We start from the raw sequence: 22,092 nt of genomic DNA on the forward strand, positions 1-22,092 counted from the left end.
AAATACAATTTGTTAGGTCACTGCATCATTTTTTCACTCAAAATAATTCCTAATAACGAATAAAATCCATAAAACTACACAAGTAAATATTTTCTCCGCTAATAAAATCTAATTTCCTCTTTCTACAAATCCTTTCAACTCCTACTTTCTCTTATGAACCTTTTACGAACAATCCAGCAACAAATACAAAAAGAAAGGAAGGAGAAACACTGACAGTAACAGAAAACCATTTCAGTATCAAAACTGAAACAATCACATTTTGATAGTGTAATGACAGATAGTTTCACTTTAATGGTTTCATTTTAATACTACATACATATATACATACATACCTCATTCTAATTGGCGGGAATTGTAAGTTATTTCTAACTCGTCCTTCACCATGATAACAACAACAACAAAAAATAGTCACACATCTTTTTCAATTACGATCGACAAACATATATTCCCTACAAACTGTGAGTTTTTTGCAAAATCTTTTCATAAATCTTGAGATTAACACCCGCACGATTACCTACCTAACCCTAACTCTGACCCTAAAACCCCAACTCTAACACTGTAGTGAAAATCGTGCGGGTGTTAATCTGAAAATTTAACAATCTTTTTTAAAACACTTTTACTTACTAACATTTTTTTAATTTAGTGTGTGTGCGTGTGTTGCCTATATATACATACACTTAAGACTTAGTTGTGGGTTGGGAGTTTGATCGGGAGTGGTCATTATTATTATTATTATTTTAAATTTTCCCCACAAGGGCAGCTTCGGGCAGGTGGAGAATAGTCGATTATATTGACCCCTGTGTTCAACTGGTACTTATTTTTTAGACCCCGAAAGGATGAAAGGCAAAGTCGACTTCGGCGGAATTTGAACTCAGAACGTAGAGATGGGCATAAACCTCCCGTCGTTACACTGATTCAGCAAAACAGGGTTGAGTGTGAAAACTAACTTTAAAGTGTAAATATAGATGTTTTTCAATACACACTCATACATACATATGTACAAATGCACACATACATACAAATACCTGTCAGTCTCTTCCAAATACGATCGACAGTGAAACATTTATTCCTTACAAACTGAATTTTTTTAATATCTTTCTTAAAACGCATTTACTTACTACCATATATATATACACACAGAATGCACATTAACCCTTTAGTGTTCAGATTAATTTGTCAAATGTAATGCTTATCTGTTCACATTAATTTTGATTTATTCAGGTTCAAGTGGGGTGTCCACAATATTTGCTTGTAACTTTGTTAATTTTCTACATACAGAATTGAAATTTTCTAAATGGATGCTTATATGGCAGTGGTTTATAATTACGTAATTTTAGCTGATCTTTCTGACTAAATTTGACTTTTATGGGCAGGTAAATTTAATTAACAGGTGTAAAAACAATAACATTATGAATAAACACTAAAATTCATATTCTTAATACATCTTACCTGCTTGGTTTGCTGCTAAAATTATCCCAGATGTCAACCGCCAACAATTTTACATTTTTCAAGATGAGGTACATTAATTTGAATTAATTAAAATACAGGTGTAATCGGTAGAAGATTTTACTCTTTTTCTATATTTCATTCAAACGTTATCATTGAAAATAAAGTACAAAACTCTTTTACTAGTCAATATACCATTGGCTATGTACTCGTATACAATTTAACGAATTCATTTACGTAACAGAATGCATCTAATAAAAAAATCTCATTAACAGGTGAGGCAAAGGTGAATACAGGTGTGTAACATACTGAACATTAATATGTAGTTCTCACTTTCACATATTATTTATAATAAAATGAAAAAGAATGTATAAAATAATATACTTACAAAATAATACTGTTATGACATATTTCTGTCATGAAACTGCCCAAAGTACCCTTTGGGCACACAAGGGCACTTTGCAGAAGGAGCACATGTATGAGGTCTCGACCGGATATCCTTTTGCAGTTTTTCTTTTTTGCCGCGAACACAGTCTGCAAACTTTTTTTCTCCCATTTATTTTTTCGACTTGATGGAAGTCAATATTTTCTCTGTTGACATCCACCTCAGCTAATTTTGCTTTTCTCCCAGTTCTGTGCTTCCTAGAAGAAAAGCCCTCAAGTAACTGAGATGTGATGTCAACCCAAAATTTCAAATGGTCGTAGTCTTTAGGTGGTGGAGGTACTTTGTGGCTTTTTACATATACAATATATGAATTTACTATAGTTAAATTCACTAAAAACCACAAAATGTACCTCCACCATTTCTTCCTAGGTCGACCAACTGGGTAATATGCCAGATATTGGTCGGATTTATCAACCCCACGCATATATTTGTTATGACAAATATTCACGAGGGGTTTCCCGTCAGCATCAACACCAGGTTGTTCATTAGAAGACAGAAATAAAATCTGTCTTTTGTCTTTATATGCAGTAATTAGTAGATCTTCTTTTTGCATCTGTAAAATGTCCCCTCTATTTTTTAATTTTATTTTCATTTCAAGGGATAAACCTTTACGGTTTCCCATAACAGTACTACACAAGTAAGTACTTACACGGGCAAGATTTTCCGCCAAAGCCACTGACGAAGAAAACGGTTAAAATAGAGGTGTCGGTGCTGATGGTGAAATGGTTGAGTAAGGGACCACACTACATCATGTCCCAATCCATGCGGTCTGTTTCCATTATATTTTTTACCTGTGTAAACATCGAAGTTTACACAGTATACTGTCTCCGATTCACAAACTTCCCATACCTTGATCCCCCATTTAGTAGGTTTGGCAGACATGTACTGCCGAAAATGTACTCTGCCCTTATAGCCTATCATGGCTTCATCTACACTGAGATTTTTCCCAGGTAGATACACAGTTCTATAATTATTTACAAGTAAATTAATTACAGGACATACTTTGTACAGGGGATCGTAGTTTGGGTCATTTTTGTTGGGGGGCATTTTCAGAATCAGTCAAATGCAAATACTAAGATATTTTCGAATACCTCGTCTTGGACATTATACTCGAAATATATCGATCGCCATACCTTACATCGGGACTCCAATAGTTCTACAGTCCAGGAAGCTGTTTCACACCAAACATAATGTTGATTGTGAAAAGTGCTCTCATTTCCGCAGTAGTAGTTGGCTGCCATAGTGGATCGTTCCTTCCACGAACAGTAATTAAATGTTGCGCATATTTGTTAGTTTCCTCCGCAACATTTTCAAAGAAGCTTTCAGGTAGAAATTTTAAAAAATAGTCTAATGGTTGAGCATCAGGAGGTAAATTATGTTGTGGACCAGTGTTTTCTGTAAAATCAGAAATAGTGGTCAGTGTTGTGATTTTTGGGCACTATCACGCTATTAGATGTCAGAAGTGAAAGTAGTCGCTGTCTGTCTGCCTGTCTGCCTGCATACCTGTTGCTGGTCTGTCAGCCTGCTTGCCTGTCTGCCTGCATGCCTGCTGCTGGCCTGTCTGCCTGCTTGCCTGCTGAGCTATCTGTGTGTCCGTCTGTCTGTCTGTCTGCTGGTTTGAGTTGATACTTTGGCTTACTTACTTACTGATATCTATCTACTATGTATCTATCTATCAATTATTAGAAAACACAAATTTAATATAAAAACATATTTCCTGAAATTGCAAATTATTTAAAATATAAAAATATAATTTTCAACAGAGAGAATTTATCAAAATAGAAAACAAATGAAGGATATAGGTGTCGAATTTGTTCCAATAACTTCTGGAAGATCTCGTCCTTGAATTCGTAACGCCACATGAATTCTATTAGATGTGTTTGCAGTAAATTCCGGGTTGTCCCATTTTCTCTTTTGTTCTGGTTCTTGGCATGTTTCCATAGGCATTCGATGTGATTTGTTGTGGCAAATGTAACCGGATCAACAAAATTTATTGAATGGTTCACGGTTAAATGTCTATATCCTAGCGTGTTTAGTGTATTATATGAACGCCAGAGGTCAGAAATTATTGTTGTTCCTGGTAAAATCCGCTCTTGTATAATTTCTAAAAGGGTATCAGATGATCGATCTTCTACCGCAACTAAAAAACATCTTCTCGTATCTCTTTCTAACACACCAAACACCCACTGCGTTTTAACCCGATGGCCAACATTATATTTTCTTCTAACAAACGCACTTTCATCTATCTCTACTATTCGGTTTGGTCCGCCTAACTTAATATTTTGCGCAATATAATACTCTGCACATACATCACGGCAGTAATTCCTCCAATCTGTTACAGCTACATTTGCTATACGACATTCCTGGCCTAAATTCTTAGCTAAATCTCCCTTAGCCCAATAATATAATATATCTATAATCTGCTCGCTTTTCAGTTTGCTATTATCTAGAAATGTTCCCTTTCTAATGGAAATCAGTTTTCTACAAGGCCTTCCACATGACCATATCATGCCATCGGACAAATTGTTTTTGGCCACTTCCCTCATGCTAGCTCCACAAGAGGGACATATTTTTTCAGTATTTAACAATCCGTATGTCTTGAGCCAGTGAATACTAGCTGCTGTTGTTGCGGTGGCGATGGCAATGTCGCGGTGATTAATTCCATTTGCACTGGGATATGTAGAAGTCATCGTGAAAAACCTGCAACTAATTTGTTCTCGTGTAGATTTCAATTTGAATTACGCGCGCTTTTGGGTGTTCGTTGGTGGGTATGATGGGTAATTCTTGTAGAATTCTTAATTCTTGTAGAATTCCGTAGAATTTAAACAAGCGAAGGTAAGGTGGACGAGAATTTAAACAAATGAAGTTCAGTTTAAAGTTTATAAATAAATATATTTCATTCCATGTTCAGTTTAAACTATATGAATAAATGTATTTTTGCATTATTCATTATTGTTTTTAAAAATAAATCACATATACCCATCATACCCACCCAAGACATACGGATTGTTAAATACTGAAAAAATATGTCCCTCTTGTGGAGCTAGCATGAGGGAAGTGGCCAAAAACAATTTGTCCGATGGCATGATATGGTCATGTGGAAGGCCTTGTAGAAAACTGATTTCCATTAGAAAGGGAACATTTCTAGATAATAGCAAACTGAAAAGCGAGCAGATTATAGATATATTATATTATTGGGCTAAGGGAGATTTAGCTAAGAATTTAGGCCAGGAATGTCGTATAGCAAATGTAGCTGTAACAGATTGGAGGAATTACTGCCGTGATGTATGTGCAGAGTATTATATTGCGCAAAATATTAAGTTAGGCGGACCAAACCGAATAGTAGAGATAGATGAAAGTGCGTTTGTTAGAAGAAAATATAATGTTGGCCATCGGGTTAAAACGCAGTGGGTGTTTGGTGCGTTAGAAAGAGATACGAGAAGATGTTTTTTAGTTGCGGTAGAAGATCGATCATCTGATACCCTTTTAGAAATTATACAAGAGCGGATTTTACCAGGAACAACAATAATTTCTGACCTCTGGCGTTCATATAATACACTAAACACGCTAGGATATAGACATTTAACCGTGAACCATTCAATAAATTTTGTTGATCCGGTTACATTTGCCACAACAAATCACATCGAATGCCTATGGAAACATGCCAAGAACCAGAACAAAAGAGAAAATGGGACAACCCGGAATTTACTGCAAACACATCTAATAGAATTCATGTGGCGTTACGAATTCAAGGACGAGATCTTCCAGAAGTTATTGGAACAAATTCGACACCTATATCCTTCATTTGTTTTCTATTTTGATAAATTCTCTCTGTTGAAAATTATATTTTTATATTTTAAATAATTTGCAATTTCAGGAAATATGTTTTTATATTAAATTTGTGTTTTCTAATAATTGATAGATAGATACATAGTAGATAGATATCAGTAAGTAAGTAAGCCAAAGTATCAACTCAAACCAGCAGACAGACAGACAGACAGATAGCTCAGCAGGCAAGCAGGCAGACAGGCCAGCAGCAGGCATGCAGGCAGACAGGCAAGCAGGCTGACAGACCAGCAACAGGCATGCAGGCAGACAGGCAGACAGACAGCGACTACTTTCACTTCTGACATCTAATAGCGTGATAGTGCCGATTTTTGACCATGTTGCCATGTTTACGCTATCATTTTCATCACTTTCGTTATTAAACTCTTCCTCGTCCGACGAATAATCACTGATATCGATATCAGATTCATCCGAAGACAAAATACTTTTGTTTTCATTGATATTTTCAATATCATCAATTGTAAATCCTTCAAAATCGGAATCGCTACTTGCTGACGCCATTTCTTTCACAACCAAGATAAACACTTCTCTTCAAATGTTGAGAAAACCATGTGGTCTAAAAAATTTCACAGTATTTATACTTGAATAAAGGTGGGAAAGGCTTCATCTCGCATTATCTCAAAGCTACGAGAATTCAATAACGTGATTTGTTTATTTTTTTAGCGATTTCGTAGAGCTTTCGGATACAGCCGGTTTGAACAAATAAAGGGGAATAAATTTTGGCTGGTTACAGCCGGTTTGAACACTAAAGGGTTAACACACACATACATACAAATACCTGTCATTTTTTTATTTATTTAGTGTGTGTGTGTGTGTGTTTGTGTTGCTCATCTTAATATATAATGCTGAAGTTCTGTATCTGTGTGAAGCCTTTTTAAAAGTTTATAGAAATCCACATTTTCCACTTTTTCGTCCTAACCCTAACCCTAACACTGTAGTGAAAATCGTGCCGGTGTTAATCTGAAAATTTAACAATCTTTTTTAAAACACTTTTACTTACTAACATTTTTTTATTTAGTGTGTGTGTGTGTGTGTGTGTGTGTTGCCCATGAGGTTTCTCGAGCGAGATGAGCGTGGCCGTTGCCAGTACCGCCTGACTGGCCTTCGTGCGGGTGACACGTAAAAGCACCCACTACACTCTCTGAGTGGTTGGCGTTAGGAAGGGCATCCAGCTGTAGAAACTCTGCCAAATCAGATTGGAGCCTAGTGTAGCCATCTGGTTTCACCAGTCCTCAGTCAAATCGTCCAACCCATGCTAGCATGGAAAGCGGACGTTAGACGACGACACACTTAAGACTTAGTTGTGGATTGGGAGTTTGATCAGCAGATGTCATTATTATTATTATTATTTTAAATTTCTCCCACAAGGGCAGCTTGGGGCAGGTGGAGAATAGTCGATTATATCGACCCGTTTCCAACTGGTACTTATTTTTTAGACCCCGAAAGGATGAAAGGCGAAGTCGACTTTGGCGGAATTTGAACTCAGAACGTAGAGATGGTCACAAACCTCCCGTCGCTACACTGATTCTGCAGAACAGGGTTGAGTATGAAAACCAACTTTAAAGTGTAAATATAGATGTTTTTGAATACACACTCATACATACATATGTACAAATGCACACTCATACATACATACGTACAAATACACACATACATACAAATAAATACATACATACAAATACCTGTCAGTCTCTTCCAAATACGATTGACAGTCAAATATTTATTCCCTAAAAACTGAATTTCTTTAATCATCTTTCTTAAAACACATTTACTTACTACCATATATATAGAGAGAGAGAGACACACACAGAATACACATTAATACACACATATATACAAATACCTGTCTTTTTTTTTTATTTAGTGTGTGTGTGTTGCCCATCTTAATATATAATGCTGAAGTTCTGTATCTGTGTGAAACCTTTTTAAACATTTATAGAAATCCACATTTTCCACTTTTTCGTACAAATTTTTACATCAATGGAATTTTCTCGATGTGAACTTTCCAGTGCAGTAATTAGATTTTTAAAATTCCGTTTACTTTGTGTGATTTAAGGGAGATTTGGCTGTTGTTTCTAGCAACTTTTATATTTCTTCCCTTCTACCTGTAGTGGCGTCGTTACACATCGATCACGTGCTCAACATATAATATACAGAGTAAAAGTAAAAGAGGGAGAGAGAGAGAAAGTGATACATACAAAGTCATAGATTAACTTGCTTTAAGACTATTCTTTCCTTCTACCTTTTCACTCTTATTTCATTCTTCTTTCTCTCTCCCATTTCATAGTTTTCTTCTATCCCTCTACCTCTAACATATTTTTCATAACATACAAATGTAAAAACACATACAACCACACATACGTGATCTGTGACAACATACACATAAACACATCAACATTATAGATATAAGATTTAGTTTCTGCGTGTTTCTTATATAAACATGCGCACGCATTGCTATTTTATAACTGTCTTCCGTTCTCCCTTCTCTTTCTCTTTCTTCATTGCTCCTGTTCTCTATTCCTTTCTCCCCCTCTCTCTCTTCTATCTCGCTCTCTCAAACGCATACACGCACACGTACAGACAAGCATTCACTACAAGATAACTCATGTTCATCAATGTTTTGTAAATATACAAACTACGGAGCTTATGAACAACACATTGCAAATCAGTGAACTTCATTACAAATGTGGGTAATTTTTCTGATTAACACCCGCACAATTTTCACTAGGGTGTTAGGGTTACGGTTTTTGGGTCAGGGTTAGGGTTTTAGGGTTACGGTTAGGGTTTGGGTTACGATGAGGGTTAGTGTTACGGTTACGGTTTTAGGGTCAGGGTTAGGGTTTTAGGGTTACGGTTACGTAATCGTGCAGGTGTTAATCTGAAAAATTACTGAAATGTGAAAACTACCGACCCTGCCATCTGTTATAACTTTTGTTGTTCTATTTAATATGTACATAGATTATGCCTTGAAACAAGACAGCTTGCTGTGGAAAGAAAGCAACCGGTTTAAAAAGACAGCAACAGAGTGCAGCAATTCAACACATTCCAGAAGCTACTTTGAACATAATGCAAAATGGTGCATCAAGATATACTGCCCAATCTGATAAAATTCTGGCAGAACTATGTAGCAACAGATCACCAGCAATTGCTTCATCAGAAATTGCTGTCCTACCTCCTGCGAAAAAGAATTACCCTGCTATGTATAATCAAGGCAGTGCAAAAAGTTGTTTTGCACAAGCATTTCTATAGCCAATTAGACGGATGAAATTTACGTGCACTTAATAATGTTACGCAAAACAGCGTTCAGACTTTCCCTATTAATTTCGTCATCGTTTGAATTATGAACATATTTACATCATAAGAGTTTTTTCGTTGTAAGGCTTTCTTTTTTAGTTGATTTTCACCTAGCAAGACATATTGTAGATGGTGTAATAAGTCACATCCGGACAACGTCAGGTTATACTGCTAGTATATATATATATATATATATATATATATATATAGGGGTTGGACAAAATATCAACATTCATGAACTCATAAAAATCATATTACTAGAAACAGGTCATATACTGATATGGATATATTAAATGTCTCATTAAGAGGATCAAAGAAAAATGGATGTCAACAACAAACTTTAACTGCCAAAGCTGTCGCTGATATTATCACTGTCATTACTAGAGAAATTACTTACTTTTTTTATTGATGTATTATTCTGGAGGAATGAGAGGAATCGTCCATAACCCATATGGGAAAAGGTTGTCATGCTAAAATCTTCCAATAACCGTTCTTCAATTTTGTTGAAGTGATTCAAGTTTAAAGTCCCGGAAGATATGTATTTTTCCAGATATTTTTTCAAAGACTGAAGGACTTGTTCTGAAAGACAATAAAAGTATAATGCTTAGCTGTTTTCTTTTCAAATGTTCATAAAATAATTTGATTCAATCATTAAATTTTCATTTCACTTTAGACACAAAACTACATTTTTCTGATACAACCTTTAATTTCAGCTTTATATACTGTAAATTGGGAAAGTAATTGAGGAAACCCAATTCTTTTCAAGCTATACTCACAGAGGAGTTTAACTAAACACTAAGCTATTAATTTTGTTGTATTAATGTTGTCTTTTGACAACGTTTGTTGCTCTGACAGATAGTGTTGATAGACTGGTTCTATCTGGCACTGCACGACCCCTAGTCATACAGTGTTATTATCCTCAAAAGGTTGGATCCTTATAATGTCCATTCAGTATCACAGTATAATTACTATATCAGCAAAGACATGGCTATCAACACAGTTTACAGGTACTCTCGACCTTTTGACCTTCCTTTGTCGACTAGCTACTGGTCTATTTATAATGGCTGGTTATTACCACTTTTTACTGGGAGGGGTGTAGTTTCACTATACAACATCTCTTCTTATAATTATTTTATTTAACAATCAAATTCTTTTATTCACCTGATCTCTTTTTTCTTTTCTTTTATACATGTATATATACTCAATGTTTTCTTCTTGGGGGTCTACTTTTAGGAATTCAGTGCTCTTCCTTTTCCTTGTACAGGTGGTTTTGACTGCTTGTAATGGTGTTGGAACCTGAAAAGTGTCATATAGCCAATCCATCAGTATTTCTACTCTTATTGGTTCCTTTTCTATGACTCTTTCCTTAAGCTGATTTCTATGTCTCCTTTCTAATCCATTTCTGCTTCTTACGCCATACATTACCTCATTTTTCCTAAGCATGTTACAATTTCTCCTTCCCAGTATTGCTTGCCATTTTTGAAAATTCTTACATATACCTTATCACTGTTTCTAAAGAATTTAGGCATGTCTTTATTAGCACATATTTTTTCTTCACTAGTAACAACAGTTTATCGAATACTAACTTCACTTTTCTGGCAAACATTAATTCTGCTGTTGAACTTCCTTCTGGTGCATTCAGGTTTGGAGTTACCCCGTAAACCCTAAAGAATTGTTGAATTGTGACCTTATCTATGGCTTCCTTATTAGCTTTCTTTAAAGCTCTCTTAAAAGTGTTCACAAACCGTTTGACTCTTCCATTCGATCTAGGGTGATATGGTGCTATAGTTTTATGTTCTAACGTGAACATCTCGCAGAATCTTTTAAACTCACAGGATGCAAACTGTGTTCTGTTATCAGAGACAATTATATCTGGTGCACCAAATCTTGTGAAAAGCTTGTGTAAGAAGTTTATTACCTCAGGCCATTTTGTGTAGCTGTCCACTACTACGAGGTAATAATATCCATTGACCAGGCCTGCAAAACCGATATGCAATCAGGACCATGGTATTTTCACTTCTGGCCAAGTCACTGCCAGTGCACATCCTTTGCAGCCTTTTACTAGGCTTTCAACTTCCTTATCTATGCTTGGCCAGTATACGAAACTTTGCATCAGCGCTTTCATTCTAGAGATGCCTGGGTGTGCCACATGAAATTCTTTTAGCTTTCTCTTCTGTAATGTCTGTGGTAAGACCACCCTCTGAGCATACATTAGTACACCATCACATATAGAGGACATGTTCACATCTTAGCTGTTCTTTGCATCAGACCTTTCTTTATTTTGTCGACCACAGTTTTCTTTTTGCCTCATTGATAAATTTGTCATTTCTTGCATTTTTTTTTTATTTCTTCCAAGTTACTGGTAGTTCACACATGATATTCCACATCACTTTTTTTGTTTCTGCTTCTGCTCTTAGCGCTGCTATTATGGTGTTCTCCAGTGGTTCATTATTTCTCAGAATTAGCTAAGATAGACTATCGACATGTCTCAACTTTTTAAAGGCAGATATTCCATTCTATAATCATAGTTTAATAGAATAGTACCCCCATTGCTGCAGTCTGTTTGCTGTATGTGTTGGGATTCCTTTCTTGGATTTGTATATTGTTATTAGAGGTCTATTCTCTGTTTGCAACCAAAAATGTTAGCCATGATTGAACCTGTGAAATTTTTTCACACTAAATATAATAGCCAATGCCTCTTTCAATCTGGCTATAGCTCTTTTCTGCTGGCAATAATTTCCTTGATGTGTGAGCTACAGCCTTTCTCCTGCCCTCATTATCTTTGTGTAGGAACACAGTTTCTATTCGATACTTGCTAGCTTCTGTAGCTTGTATTATCTCTAACTTTGGATCAAAATGTGTAAAATATAAACCTGAAGCTAACACATCTTTTAACTCATTAAATGCTTTCTGGCATTTCTCTGTCTAAATCCATTTGACATTTTTTTTTTAATAATTCATTAAGTGGAGCTTTTACGTTATATATAATTTGATATATACACTTGGTAATAATTTACCAAATCTAGGAATACTTGTAACATTGTCACGTTTGTCAGGGTGGGGTGGGGAGCACATTTTGACACTAAAGAGATTACCAAGACAAAAAAAAAAGCTCCCTCAATTAAGTTTGGGTAGTGGTGGCTTTTTGCTAGGTGTTGAAAAGTAAAAGTATAAATAAAGGGACAGGCACAGGTGTAAAAGATTAATACCAATCTCCACTTCTTGGGTTTAATATAAAAGACATGTTAAATCACATTGCCAAACAGTAACCAAAAAAAAAAAAAAAAAACCCTCCCTTTACAAATGGATGGTGAGATTTTTATGACCAGCAATATAGGAAAGGAAAGGAAAACCCATGAAAAGGAATGCAAAAGATTTTGCTAATTGTACACAGGGAAGAAAGTGATGCAAGTTAAAAACAAATAAGGCAGAATATATAATTTGAAAATTATCCGTTTGCTACCATAACAGCTGTAGATTACTTTTTAACCAGTATTTTAGTTTGGTTAAGTTTAAAGACAGAATAAATGGCAATGTGTGTGTGTGTGTTTATATATAATCGTGGTATTGATCAGGCTATCAGACGTTATATATTGCTGGTCACAATGCACTTTGCATTGTTTTAGCTTTTGAATGATGCCACCCCACTGATTAGCTATGCAGGTCAGCATTTCCCCTGACTGGAAGGCTATTCCGTTGCAGGGTGACCCCTTTACAGCTGAGTGGACTGGAGCAATGTGAAATAAAGTGAATTGCTCCAGGACACAACATGCAGACATTCTGGAAATTGAACCTATGATCCTGAGTACCACACCCCTAACCACTAGGCTATGCCCTATGATGTAAAAACCTGTGTCCACTTTCATCGATTACTTAACTAATCTAGGTATTTTATTATTTTCAGAAAAATTTTGCTTTTTCTTGTCAGCTTTAGTCCCTATTCATTTATTCTCTCGAATACTTTCTTTATATGTTAGACATGTTGCACCTGAGATTTGCTCTTTATCGGAATGTCATCTAGGTATGCAATGGTGAAGTCGCAATCAGTTAACATCGCATCCATTACTTGTTGAAATATGGCGGGTGCCACTTTTACAAATGGTAATCATACAATCCATGGTGCATGTTGATTGTTAGTAAATGTGTGCAATCTTTTTCTGACTGAATTTGATGGTACACCTTTGAAAGGTCTAACTTTGAGAAAATTATCCCTCTGTTTAATTGAGCAAACACTTCTTCTGGGCTTGGGAGTGAGTAATTGTGTGTGAGTAAACAGTCGTTTGACTTGGTTGAGAGGTATGTGCACACTCTTAGTTTATTATTTTTCATACACTGCCAGTGCTGCCCAGTCTGCATGGTCAATCTTTTCAATTATATTCAGGCTTTCCAACCTGTCTACTTCATTATTGACCTAGTCTACCATCGCAAACAGTACATCCTATTTGGGCCTGAAAATAGGTGTTGAATTTTCTTTGATAGCAATCCTTGCTTTTATTTTTGTGCAACAGCTTAAACCTTTCCAAAAAAACTTTTGGGGAAGCTTCTTTCATTTTTTGTTTCAGTTCCTCAACCTCATTTGACTGTTTGACTGCTCCATTTACGTTATTGCACAAAGCGCTTATGGGTGTATCCCATGAATTAAATTTCTCCATACATTTGGTGCCAAATAAATTCATGGATTTCTTCAATACATAAACATTCACTTTTCTGGTTTGACCGTTGAACATTATATTACAAACGTGTTCACCAGTGAAATATAATTTTCTTCTTATAACACAGTACTTTATTTTGTTTGAACTACATAATTTTGATTTACCGATTTGTTCCCATGTTTTCTCATTTATGATTGTGATATTCGTAGGATTTTCGAGCGAGAACGTTGCCAGTGCCCCTGGACTGGCTCTTGTGCGGGTGTCACATGAAATACACAATTTTGAGCGTGGCCGTTGCCAGTACCGCCTGACTGGCCTTGTAGGATTTTCGAGCGAGATCGTTGCCAGTGCCCCTGGACTGGCTCTTGTGCAGGTGACACATGAAATACACCATATTGAGCGTGGCCGTTGTCAGTACCGCCTGACTGGCCTTCGTAGGATTTTCGAGCGCGATCGTTGCCAGTGCCCCTGGACTGGCTCTTGTGCGGGTGGCACATAAAATACACCAAATACATACATATATACAAATATATGTATATACATATATACATACATATATATATATACACATATACATATATACAAATATATGTATATACATATATACGTACATATATATATATATACACATACATATATACACATCTATATATACAAATATATGTATATATATATTGAGCATGGCCGTTGCCAGTACCACCTGACTGGCCTTCGTGCTGGTGGCACATAAAAGCACCCACTACACTCTCTGAGTGGTTGGCGTTAGAAAGGTCATCCAGCTGTAGAAACTCTGCCAAATCAGATTGGTGCCTGGTGTAGCCATCTGGTTTCACCAGTCCTCAGTCAAATCGTCCAACCCATGCTAGCATGGAAAGCGGACGTTAAACAATGATGATGATGATATCACTTCCTGTGTCTAATTACATTTTGATGCTAATGCTTTCAATTTTCACATTCATGAATTTTCTGTGGTAGTTAGAGCTTTTTCTGCTGACAAACTATTTATTTTTTCTTGTTTGTTCCATTTTCCTATCATTCTAGTTTTGCAGTGCAATTTTATATGTCCTGTAAACCTGCAGCGAAAATACTTTCCTTTTTTATATGGAGGATCTTTTTTCAGGTGCATCCCACTACATGTTATACATGGGTCTACATCCCGATATTTTTTGTTTTCCCTGCAACACTTCATTTGTCTTCTGACTTTTCTGCACTGGTCTTATATGGAAACACTCTTTCTGTTGAATTTCTTCTACACGATGCCTTAATTTTAATATCCTATCACACTCTTCTGAAAATTTCTGCAATGTCAAATCCTGGTTCATTTCCAGTTTTTATAGGATTTTCATTCGGATTTCTGCTTCCCTCTATCTGTCAATCCTTGCGCAAAAATTAAACACTTGAAAGAATTTGGAGTAAGCACATCTAGCCTAAATCTCTCATATTCTTTGTTGACTCTGCCTGCATAAGTAGTGAAGTCTTCATCTTTGCTCTTTACTATGTTTAAACATTTCCATCTAATATTCAAAAGTGAGCTCTTTTCACTAAACATTTTGCACAAAATGTCAACTGTGTTAGTGAAATTTATGTTGGATGCTTCTTTTGGCAATATGAATTTACTATACTTCTCATGCTGTACTGTCCCTAGTTTTCTTTAAACTAGATGTGTTTTCATACCGTCTGTCTAATCCTGGCATTCTATTTCAAAGATCTGTTGAAAGCTTCGAAAGTAAACCTTGAAGGTTACTCCTCCTTCAGGGTCATATTTGAATTCGTTTATGGAATTTGCTATATGGTCAGGTGAAAATGTATTCTCCGGTTTGGCTATCAACTTCATTAGTTGTAACATTTGTTGCAGCAATTTGTGTTGTTCTTATTGCTGTTTTTGCAAATCAACTATCCCAGTTAAGAAATCTTCCATATCTTACGATTTTCGTAACTTCGCACAACAAGATTTTTATTTCTTTTTTGTCCATATTAATTAGTTAAAACTTTTTGTTATTCCTTATCACCACTGTTGTAAAGCAGTCTTTTGCCACAGTTGTATCCGTCTTTTGATGATGGTTGTTGCTCTGACAGATATTGTTGATAGAATGGTTCTGTCTGGCACTGTATGACCCCCAATCATACAATGTTATTATCCTCAAAATTTGGATCATTATAACGTCCACTCAGTATCACAGTATAATTACTATATCAACACAGATACGACTATGGATACAGTCTACATGTACTCTCAATCTTTTGACCTTCTCTTAGTCAACCAGCTACTGATTTATTTATAATGGCTGGCTACTACCACTTTTTACTGGGAAAGGGTGTACAATTTCACTATACAACAAATTTTTAGTTCAACTCAACATTATTACATTTTGAGCAAGTTAGACTAAACTAAATGACAGTTAGCCACTTTAAACACCAATAAGGAGATAATAGATGCAACTAAAATGCTTGCTGACAACTTATCCCAAAACAACTCATGATTATATCCTTCTTTGTAAACTTCTATTCTATTGTTTTAGATCTGCAGTCCATATGAAAATTTTGTATATTAACCAATCAAAAATCACTATGATTTTGACATGTAACTTTTGTCAGGCAATTTTAGTTATGAAAGCAGATTTGAATCAATTATATCCCATGCTCAATTGTAGAAATTTATGCACATTCCACAAATGATGATTGGTTCCCAAAATAAATTTGAAGATTTCTCAAGGATATTGAAAACCAGAACTAGTTCATATTTTATAAAGTAAAAATGTGTGTGTGTGTGTGTGTGTGTGTGTGTGCGCGCGCGCGCGCGAATGAAAGAAGGGCACTCAACAAACTTATTGGGAGTTACATGCATGGATCAAAACAGTTTCACTAGTCTTCCATTTTGAATTTGATTGACAGAAGTTGATTGTTGTTACTGTAAGGTGGGCTGTGATTCGTTGAGGAAGGTCACATAGTGTCATGGTTTGATGTTTGTATATTGGTAACAGTTAGTTGGAAAATCGGCTGTGTGGTGGACAGGAAATCAGTCAGGTTGTTGGAGGGGAAGTATGAAGTGGTGGTATGTGCAAGTATATAGTTGTATGTGCGAGTGTGTAGACGTGCTCATATGGTTTTGCATGCATGTCTTTATTGATGCTAATGTAAACATCTGTACATGGGTACATATGCGCATGCCCACATATACATGCATATGTAAATGAACATGTGTGCATGCACACATGCATGTAAAACACATGTATGAGCACATACACACATGTATTCATTCATATGTACATATGTATATATGCATGCATATTAGTGTGCATGCACACACGCATGCACATGAGTATTCGCATGTGTGCATACATGAATATCCATGCACATAACAAACATCGGGGATTGGTAATTGGAGGTCCTGGTCATGGGGTTGGTTGGTAGCGGTGACTTTGGTGCAGGGTAGCAGCTGGTACTAAGGTGGTATATCCAGGTTGTTGGAGGTCAGAGGCTTGAGATTTACCAGAAGGGCATACCTCTAGTGGCAGCAATAAGATAAACCAACTTCCTTGTTGATGGATACTGTGGATTGTCGGAGGATATGCAGATTTTCATAAAGGGAGAGCTGGCAGTTGGGGGCACTGGGTGAATACAGTGGCGCTCTGTCAACAATAGTCTACTTGATGCTGGGTGTTTCGTCTTGGAAGTCATGGACTCAACAGAGGAAACGAGACAAGGAAGTAGAGTTCTCTCTGTCCCTGGATCGGAACGAGTGCATATGCTGGGAATATCTTCCCATGAAGTCATTAGCTTGTATAGTGCCTAGTAATGCCATTGGATGGTGTAAGGGTGGCTCTGTAGACTACGGTCCTCGAGAGGCAGGATCCCTCTAAGGGCACCTCGTGGGGTTCCGGAAGATGCAGGTTGAGGTTGGGGGTGGTGCAGGTGCATTTTTACGTTTGTAGATGTGTGCAATGTTAAATATGATGTTGTCTGAGCAGGAGTAACTCACCTTGACATTATGGGGGTTGAAGAATTTGTAATACTTGTGCCCTCTGGGTAAGTGTTTCTTCATAAACGACAGGGAGCACCCAGCTACGTTGGTGGAAACTTCTAAGTTGAAAGTGGGGTTATACCATATAATTTGCCTTTCCCTAATCCTTTTTGGCTAAGGAGAGTGTGTTTGGGGGTTGTCCACATTTTGTGAGCTTCTCAGTAAACCCACTCCAAGCCAAAACGTTGTTGTAGTTGGTGCAGGGCTAACTACCGACAACCTGGATATACCACCTTGTTACCAGCTGCTACTCTGCAATGACATCACCAACACCAACCAACCCCATGAACAGGAGTGCCAATTACCAATCTCCAATGTTTGTTATGTGCATGTATACTCATGCATGTGCACATACATGAGTATGCAGGTGTACATATACTAATATGCATGTGAACATGCATGTGTATATACATATGTACATATCAATGAATATGCATGTGTGTGCATACATGTATTCTGCATGTGAGTGCACAAATGCTGGTTCATGGGTGTGAGCTTGTGTGGGTGTGCAAGTAGGTACCCATGTACGGATTCGCATGTTCACATCTACAGAGAAGCACACAAAACCATATGAGCACATCTACACACCTACATATACACCTATATAGTTCCTCTCCAACAATACAATTTCCTGTCAACGACACAGTTGATTTCCTGTCCATCATGTAGTCAATTTCTTGTTCCAAATGCAGTATTTTCCAACTAACTGTTACCGATATACCAACATAAAACCATGACATTGCGTGACCTTCCTCAATCAATTGCAGCACAAATTAGGTATATATGCATGCATATATACATACATAAATAAATATATATATATATATATATATACATTTAAAAAGGAAGATTCAACACCGGAGTTTTATATCCATTTTCTTCATTCAATGTAAACATTTCTGTGTTTGACTATATTTAACCATTAATAAGTTAAATATATTAATCGTCTCACACGTCATCAGGAATGATTTTCATTAGAACAAAAAACCAAAAGAAAACATAATGAATCGATCAAGCAAATCATTCCTGATGATGTGTGAGACGATTAATATATTTAACATATTAATGGTTAAATATAGTCAAACACAGAAATGTTTATATTGAATGAAGAAAATGGATATAAAACTCCAGTGTTGAATCTCCATTTTTAAATGTATAAATTTGAAACTTTGGAAATATAAACAATGAGAATGATCCTTAAGGAATCTAATCAATGATTCTTTGAGGTGAAATCTTATGCTATATTGGTAACAATTACAGAGTTTACTTTTTGTTCCTAACTTTGACACTGCAAAAATTCTCAAATTTTCTTTAAGTTGCTACGTGGTAGTAACAGTTTTCTCGAAGATGTATCTTGTCATGAATTGCTTGAAATATGGAGAAGAAAAACAGCCAACAACTGATGAAGAGTGGTCTTTTTATGTTACTTGTCTTGTTTTCCATTTGTTTCTTTCTTTGTTCCCAAAAGAAACGAAAAAGTTTGTATTCCATGTTTTCATATTGTTGTTTATGTCCTGTGCCCATATATGCATATGTATACACACACACACACACACACATACATATATATATTATATATGTTGTTGTATAAGTGTGAAGGTACCACACTTATTCATGTTAACAAAGGGATGTGGGTTCACGTCCCACACAGATGGGAAAGCCTTCTTTTTTCTGTCGAGGGCTTATATGCTCTGTTATTAGACTATTTTCGTTAGTCATTGCATGGTGAACGGCATAAGCTTTAAGCTTATATAAAAATACCATTATCATTATTTATAGGATTGTAAAATACGGCACCGTATAATAAAGCCATTCGCACCGAAAGCATATATATATCATCATCATCTGAGGACTGGTGAAACCAGATGGCTACACCAGGCTCCAATCTGATTTGGCAGAGTTTCTACAGCTGGATGCCCTTCCTAACGCCAACCACTCACAGAGTGTAGTGGGTGCTTTTACGTGTCACCCGCACGAAGGCCAGTCAGGCGGTACTGGCAACGGCCACGCTCAAAATGGTGCATTTTATGTGCCACCCGCACAAGAGCCAGTCCAGTGGCACTGGCAACGATCTCGCTAGAAAATCCCACGAAGGCCAGCCAGGCGGCACTGGCAACGGACACGCTCAAAATGGTGCATTTCATGTGTCACCCGCACAAGAGCCAGTCCAGGGACACTGGCAAGGATCTCGCTCGAAAATCCTACGACGGCCCCGCACAAGAGCCAGTCCAGGGGCACTGGCAACGATCTCGCTTGAAAAATTTCATGTGTCACCCGCACAAGAGCTAGTCCAGGGGCACTGGCAACGATCTCGCTCGAAAAATTTCATGTGTCACCCGCACAAGAGCTAGTCCAGGGGCACTGGCAATGATTTCGCTCGAAAATCCCATGAAGGCCAGCCAGGCAGCACTGGCAACGGCCACGCCCAAAATGGTGCATTTCATGTGTCAACCGCACGTGAGCCAGTCCAGGGGTACTGGCAACGATCTCGCTCGAAAATCCCACGACGGCCAGTCAGGCGGTACTGGCAACGGCCACGCTCAAAATGGTATATTTTATGTGCCACCCGCACAAGAGCCAGTCCAGGGGCACCGGCAACGATCCCACTCGAAGGTCCATACACATGCTGCGGGCACATGTGCCAGAAAGGCGATGCTGGGCACAGGTGCCTCAACAGGTCTTCGCAAGTGGGGTTTAGTGTCCAATTTAACTCGATTTCTATTTCACTTGCCTCAACAGGTCTTCGCAAGTGGGGTTTAGTGTTTAATTTAACTCGATTTCTATTTCACTTGCCTCAACAGGTCTTCGCAAGTGGGGTTTAGTGTCCAATTTAACTCGATTTCGATTTCACTTGCCTCAACAGGTCTTCGCAAGTGGGGTTTAGTGTCCAATTTAACTCGATTTCTATTTCACTTGCCTCAACAGGTCTTCGCAAGTGGGGTTTAGTGTTTAATTTAACTCGATTTCTATTTCACTTGCCTCAACAGGTCTTCGCAAGTGGGGTTTAGTGTCCAATTTAACTCGATTTCGATTTCACTTGCCTCAACAGGTCTTCGCAAGTGGGGTTTAGTGTCCAATTTAACTCGATTTCTATTTCACTTGCCTCAACAGGTCTTCGCAAGTGGGGTTTAGTGTCCAATTTAACTCGATTTCTATTTCACTTGCCTCAACAGGTCTTCGCAAGTGGGGTTTAGTGTCCAACTTAACTCGATTTCGATTTCACTTGCCTCAACAGGTCTTCGCAAGTGGAGCTTAGTGTCCAACTTAACTCGATTTCGATTTCACTTGCCTCAACGGCGCAATCGTCTCTCTTGCACACCACAACTGATGCTTCGTAAGTTCAACTTTTCTCTCAAGGTACTGATACTCTGTCTAGTATGCACACTGACATTACACATCCATCGGAGCATACTGACTTCATTCCTGGCAAGCCTACGCATGTCCTCAGCAGTCACAGCCCTTGTTTCACTGCCATGAAGCATGGCTGTTCGTACACGTGTCACACAATCTGCCTTTTACTCTGAGAGAGAGACCCTTTGTCGCCAGCAGAGGTAAGAGCTCTATGAACTTTGCCCAGGCTATTCTAATTCTAGCAGCTATGCTTTCAGCACACCCAACCCAACTGCTAATTTGGTCACCAAGATAGCGAAAGCTATCAACCACTTCTAGTTTTTCTCCCTGGACTATGGCAGAAGTTGTTTTCTGCACATTCACAGTGTTTATAGCTCCTGAACATCTGCTACATACAAAAACTAACTTCCTAGTTAACCTTCCTTTGATATTGCTGCACCTCTTATGTGTCCATAGCTTGCACCAGGTACATCTTATAGAGTTACTACCCACTCCTTTTCTACAGATCAAGCAGGGCCATCTACCCGAAGGGGTTTGTGTTTTGTCTGCCTTCCTATTTATTAGGACTTTGGTTTTAGCTAGGTTGACTCTAAGGCCCTTCGATTCTAGTCCTTGCTTCCACACCTGAAACTTCTCCTCTAGTTCTGATAGTGACTCAGCAATTAGTGCAAGGTCATCAGCATAGAGGAGCTCTCAGGGGCATCCTGTCTTGAATTCCTCTGTTATAGCCTGGAGGACTATGATAAATAGGAGGGGGCTGAGGATGGAACCTTGGTGGACCCCTACCTCCACCCGGAATTCTTTACTGTACTCATTGCCAACCCTCACCTTACTGATAGCGTCTCTGTACATGGCTCACACAGCTCTCACTAACCATTCTTCTATCCTTAATTTCCTCATTGACCACCAGATGAGAGATCGGGGGACCCTGTCAAAAGCTTTCTCCATATCAACGAAAGCCGGGTACAGAGGTTTATCCTTGGCTAGGTATTTCTCCTGAAGCTGTCTTACCAGAAATATAGCATCAGTGGTGCTTT

At 37.6% G+C, this 22,092-nt stretch overlaps 1 protein-coding gene across 1 annotated transcript in view; it reads right to left on the reverse strand.

The window, feature by feature from the left end:
- LOC106877076 (uncharacterized) overlaps positions 1 to 22,092 on the reverse strand; it is a 272,305-nt gene that overhangs the window by 231,556 nt on the left and 18,657 nt on the right. Inside the window, exon 2 of the mRNA XM_052973794.2 lies at positions 9,429 to 9,610. Coding sequence (XP_052829754.1) covers positions 9,429 to 9,610 — 182 coding nt within the window. The remainder of the gene's footprint in view (positions 1 to 9,428; positions 9,611 to 22,092) is intronic.

The sequence above is a fragment of the Octopus bimaculoides genome, chromosome 16, assembly GCF_046866305.1.
Source record: "Octopus bimaculoides isolate indiv1 chromosome 16, ASM4686630v1, whole genome shotgun sequence".
NCBI classification, from domain to species: domain Eukaryota; kingdom Metazoa; phylum Mollusca; class Cephalopoda; order Octopoda; family Octopodidae; genus Octopus; species Octopus bimaculoides.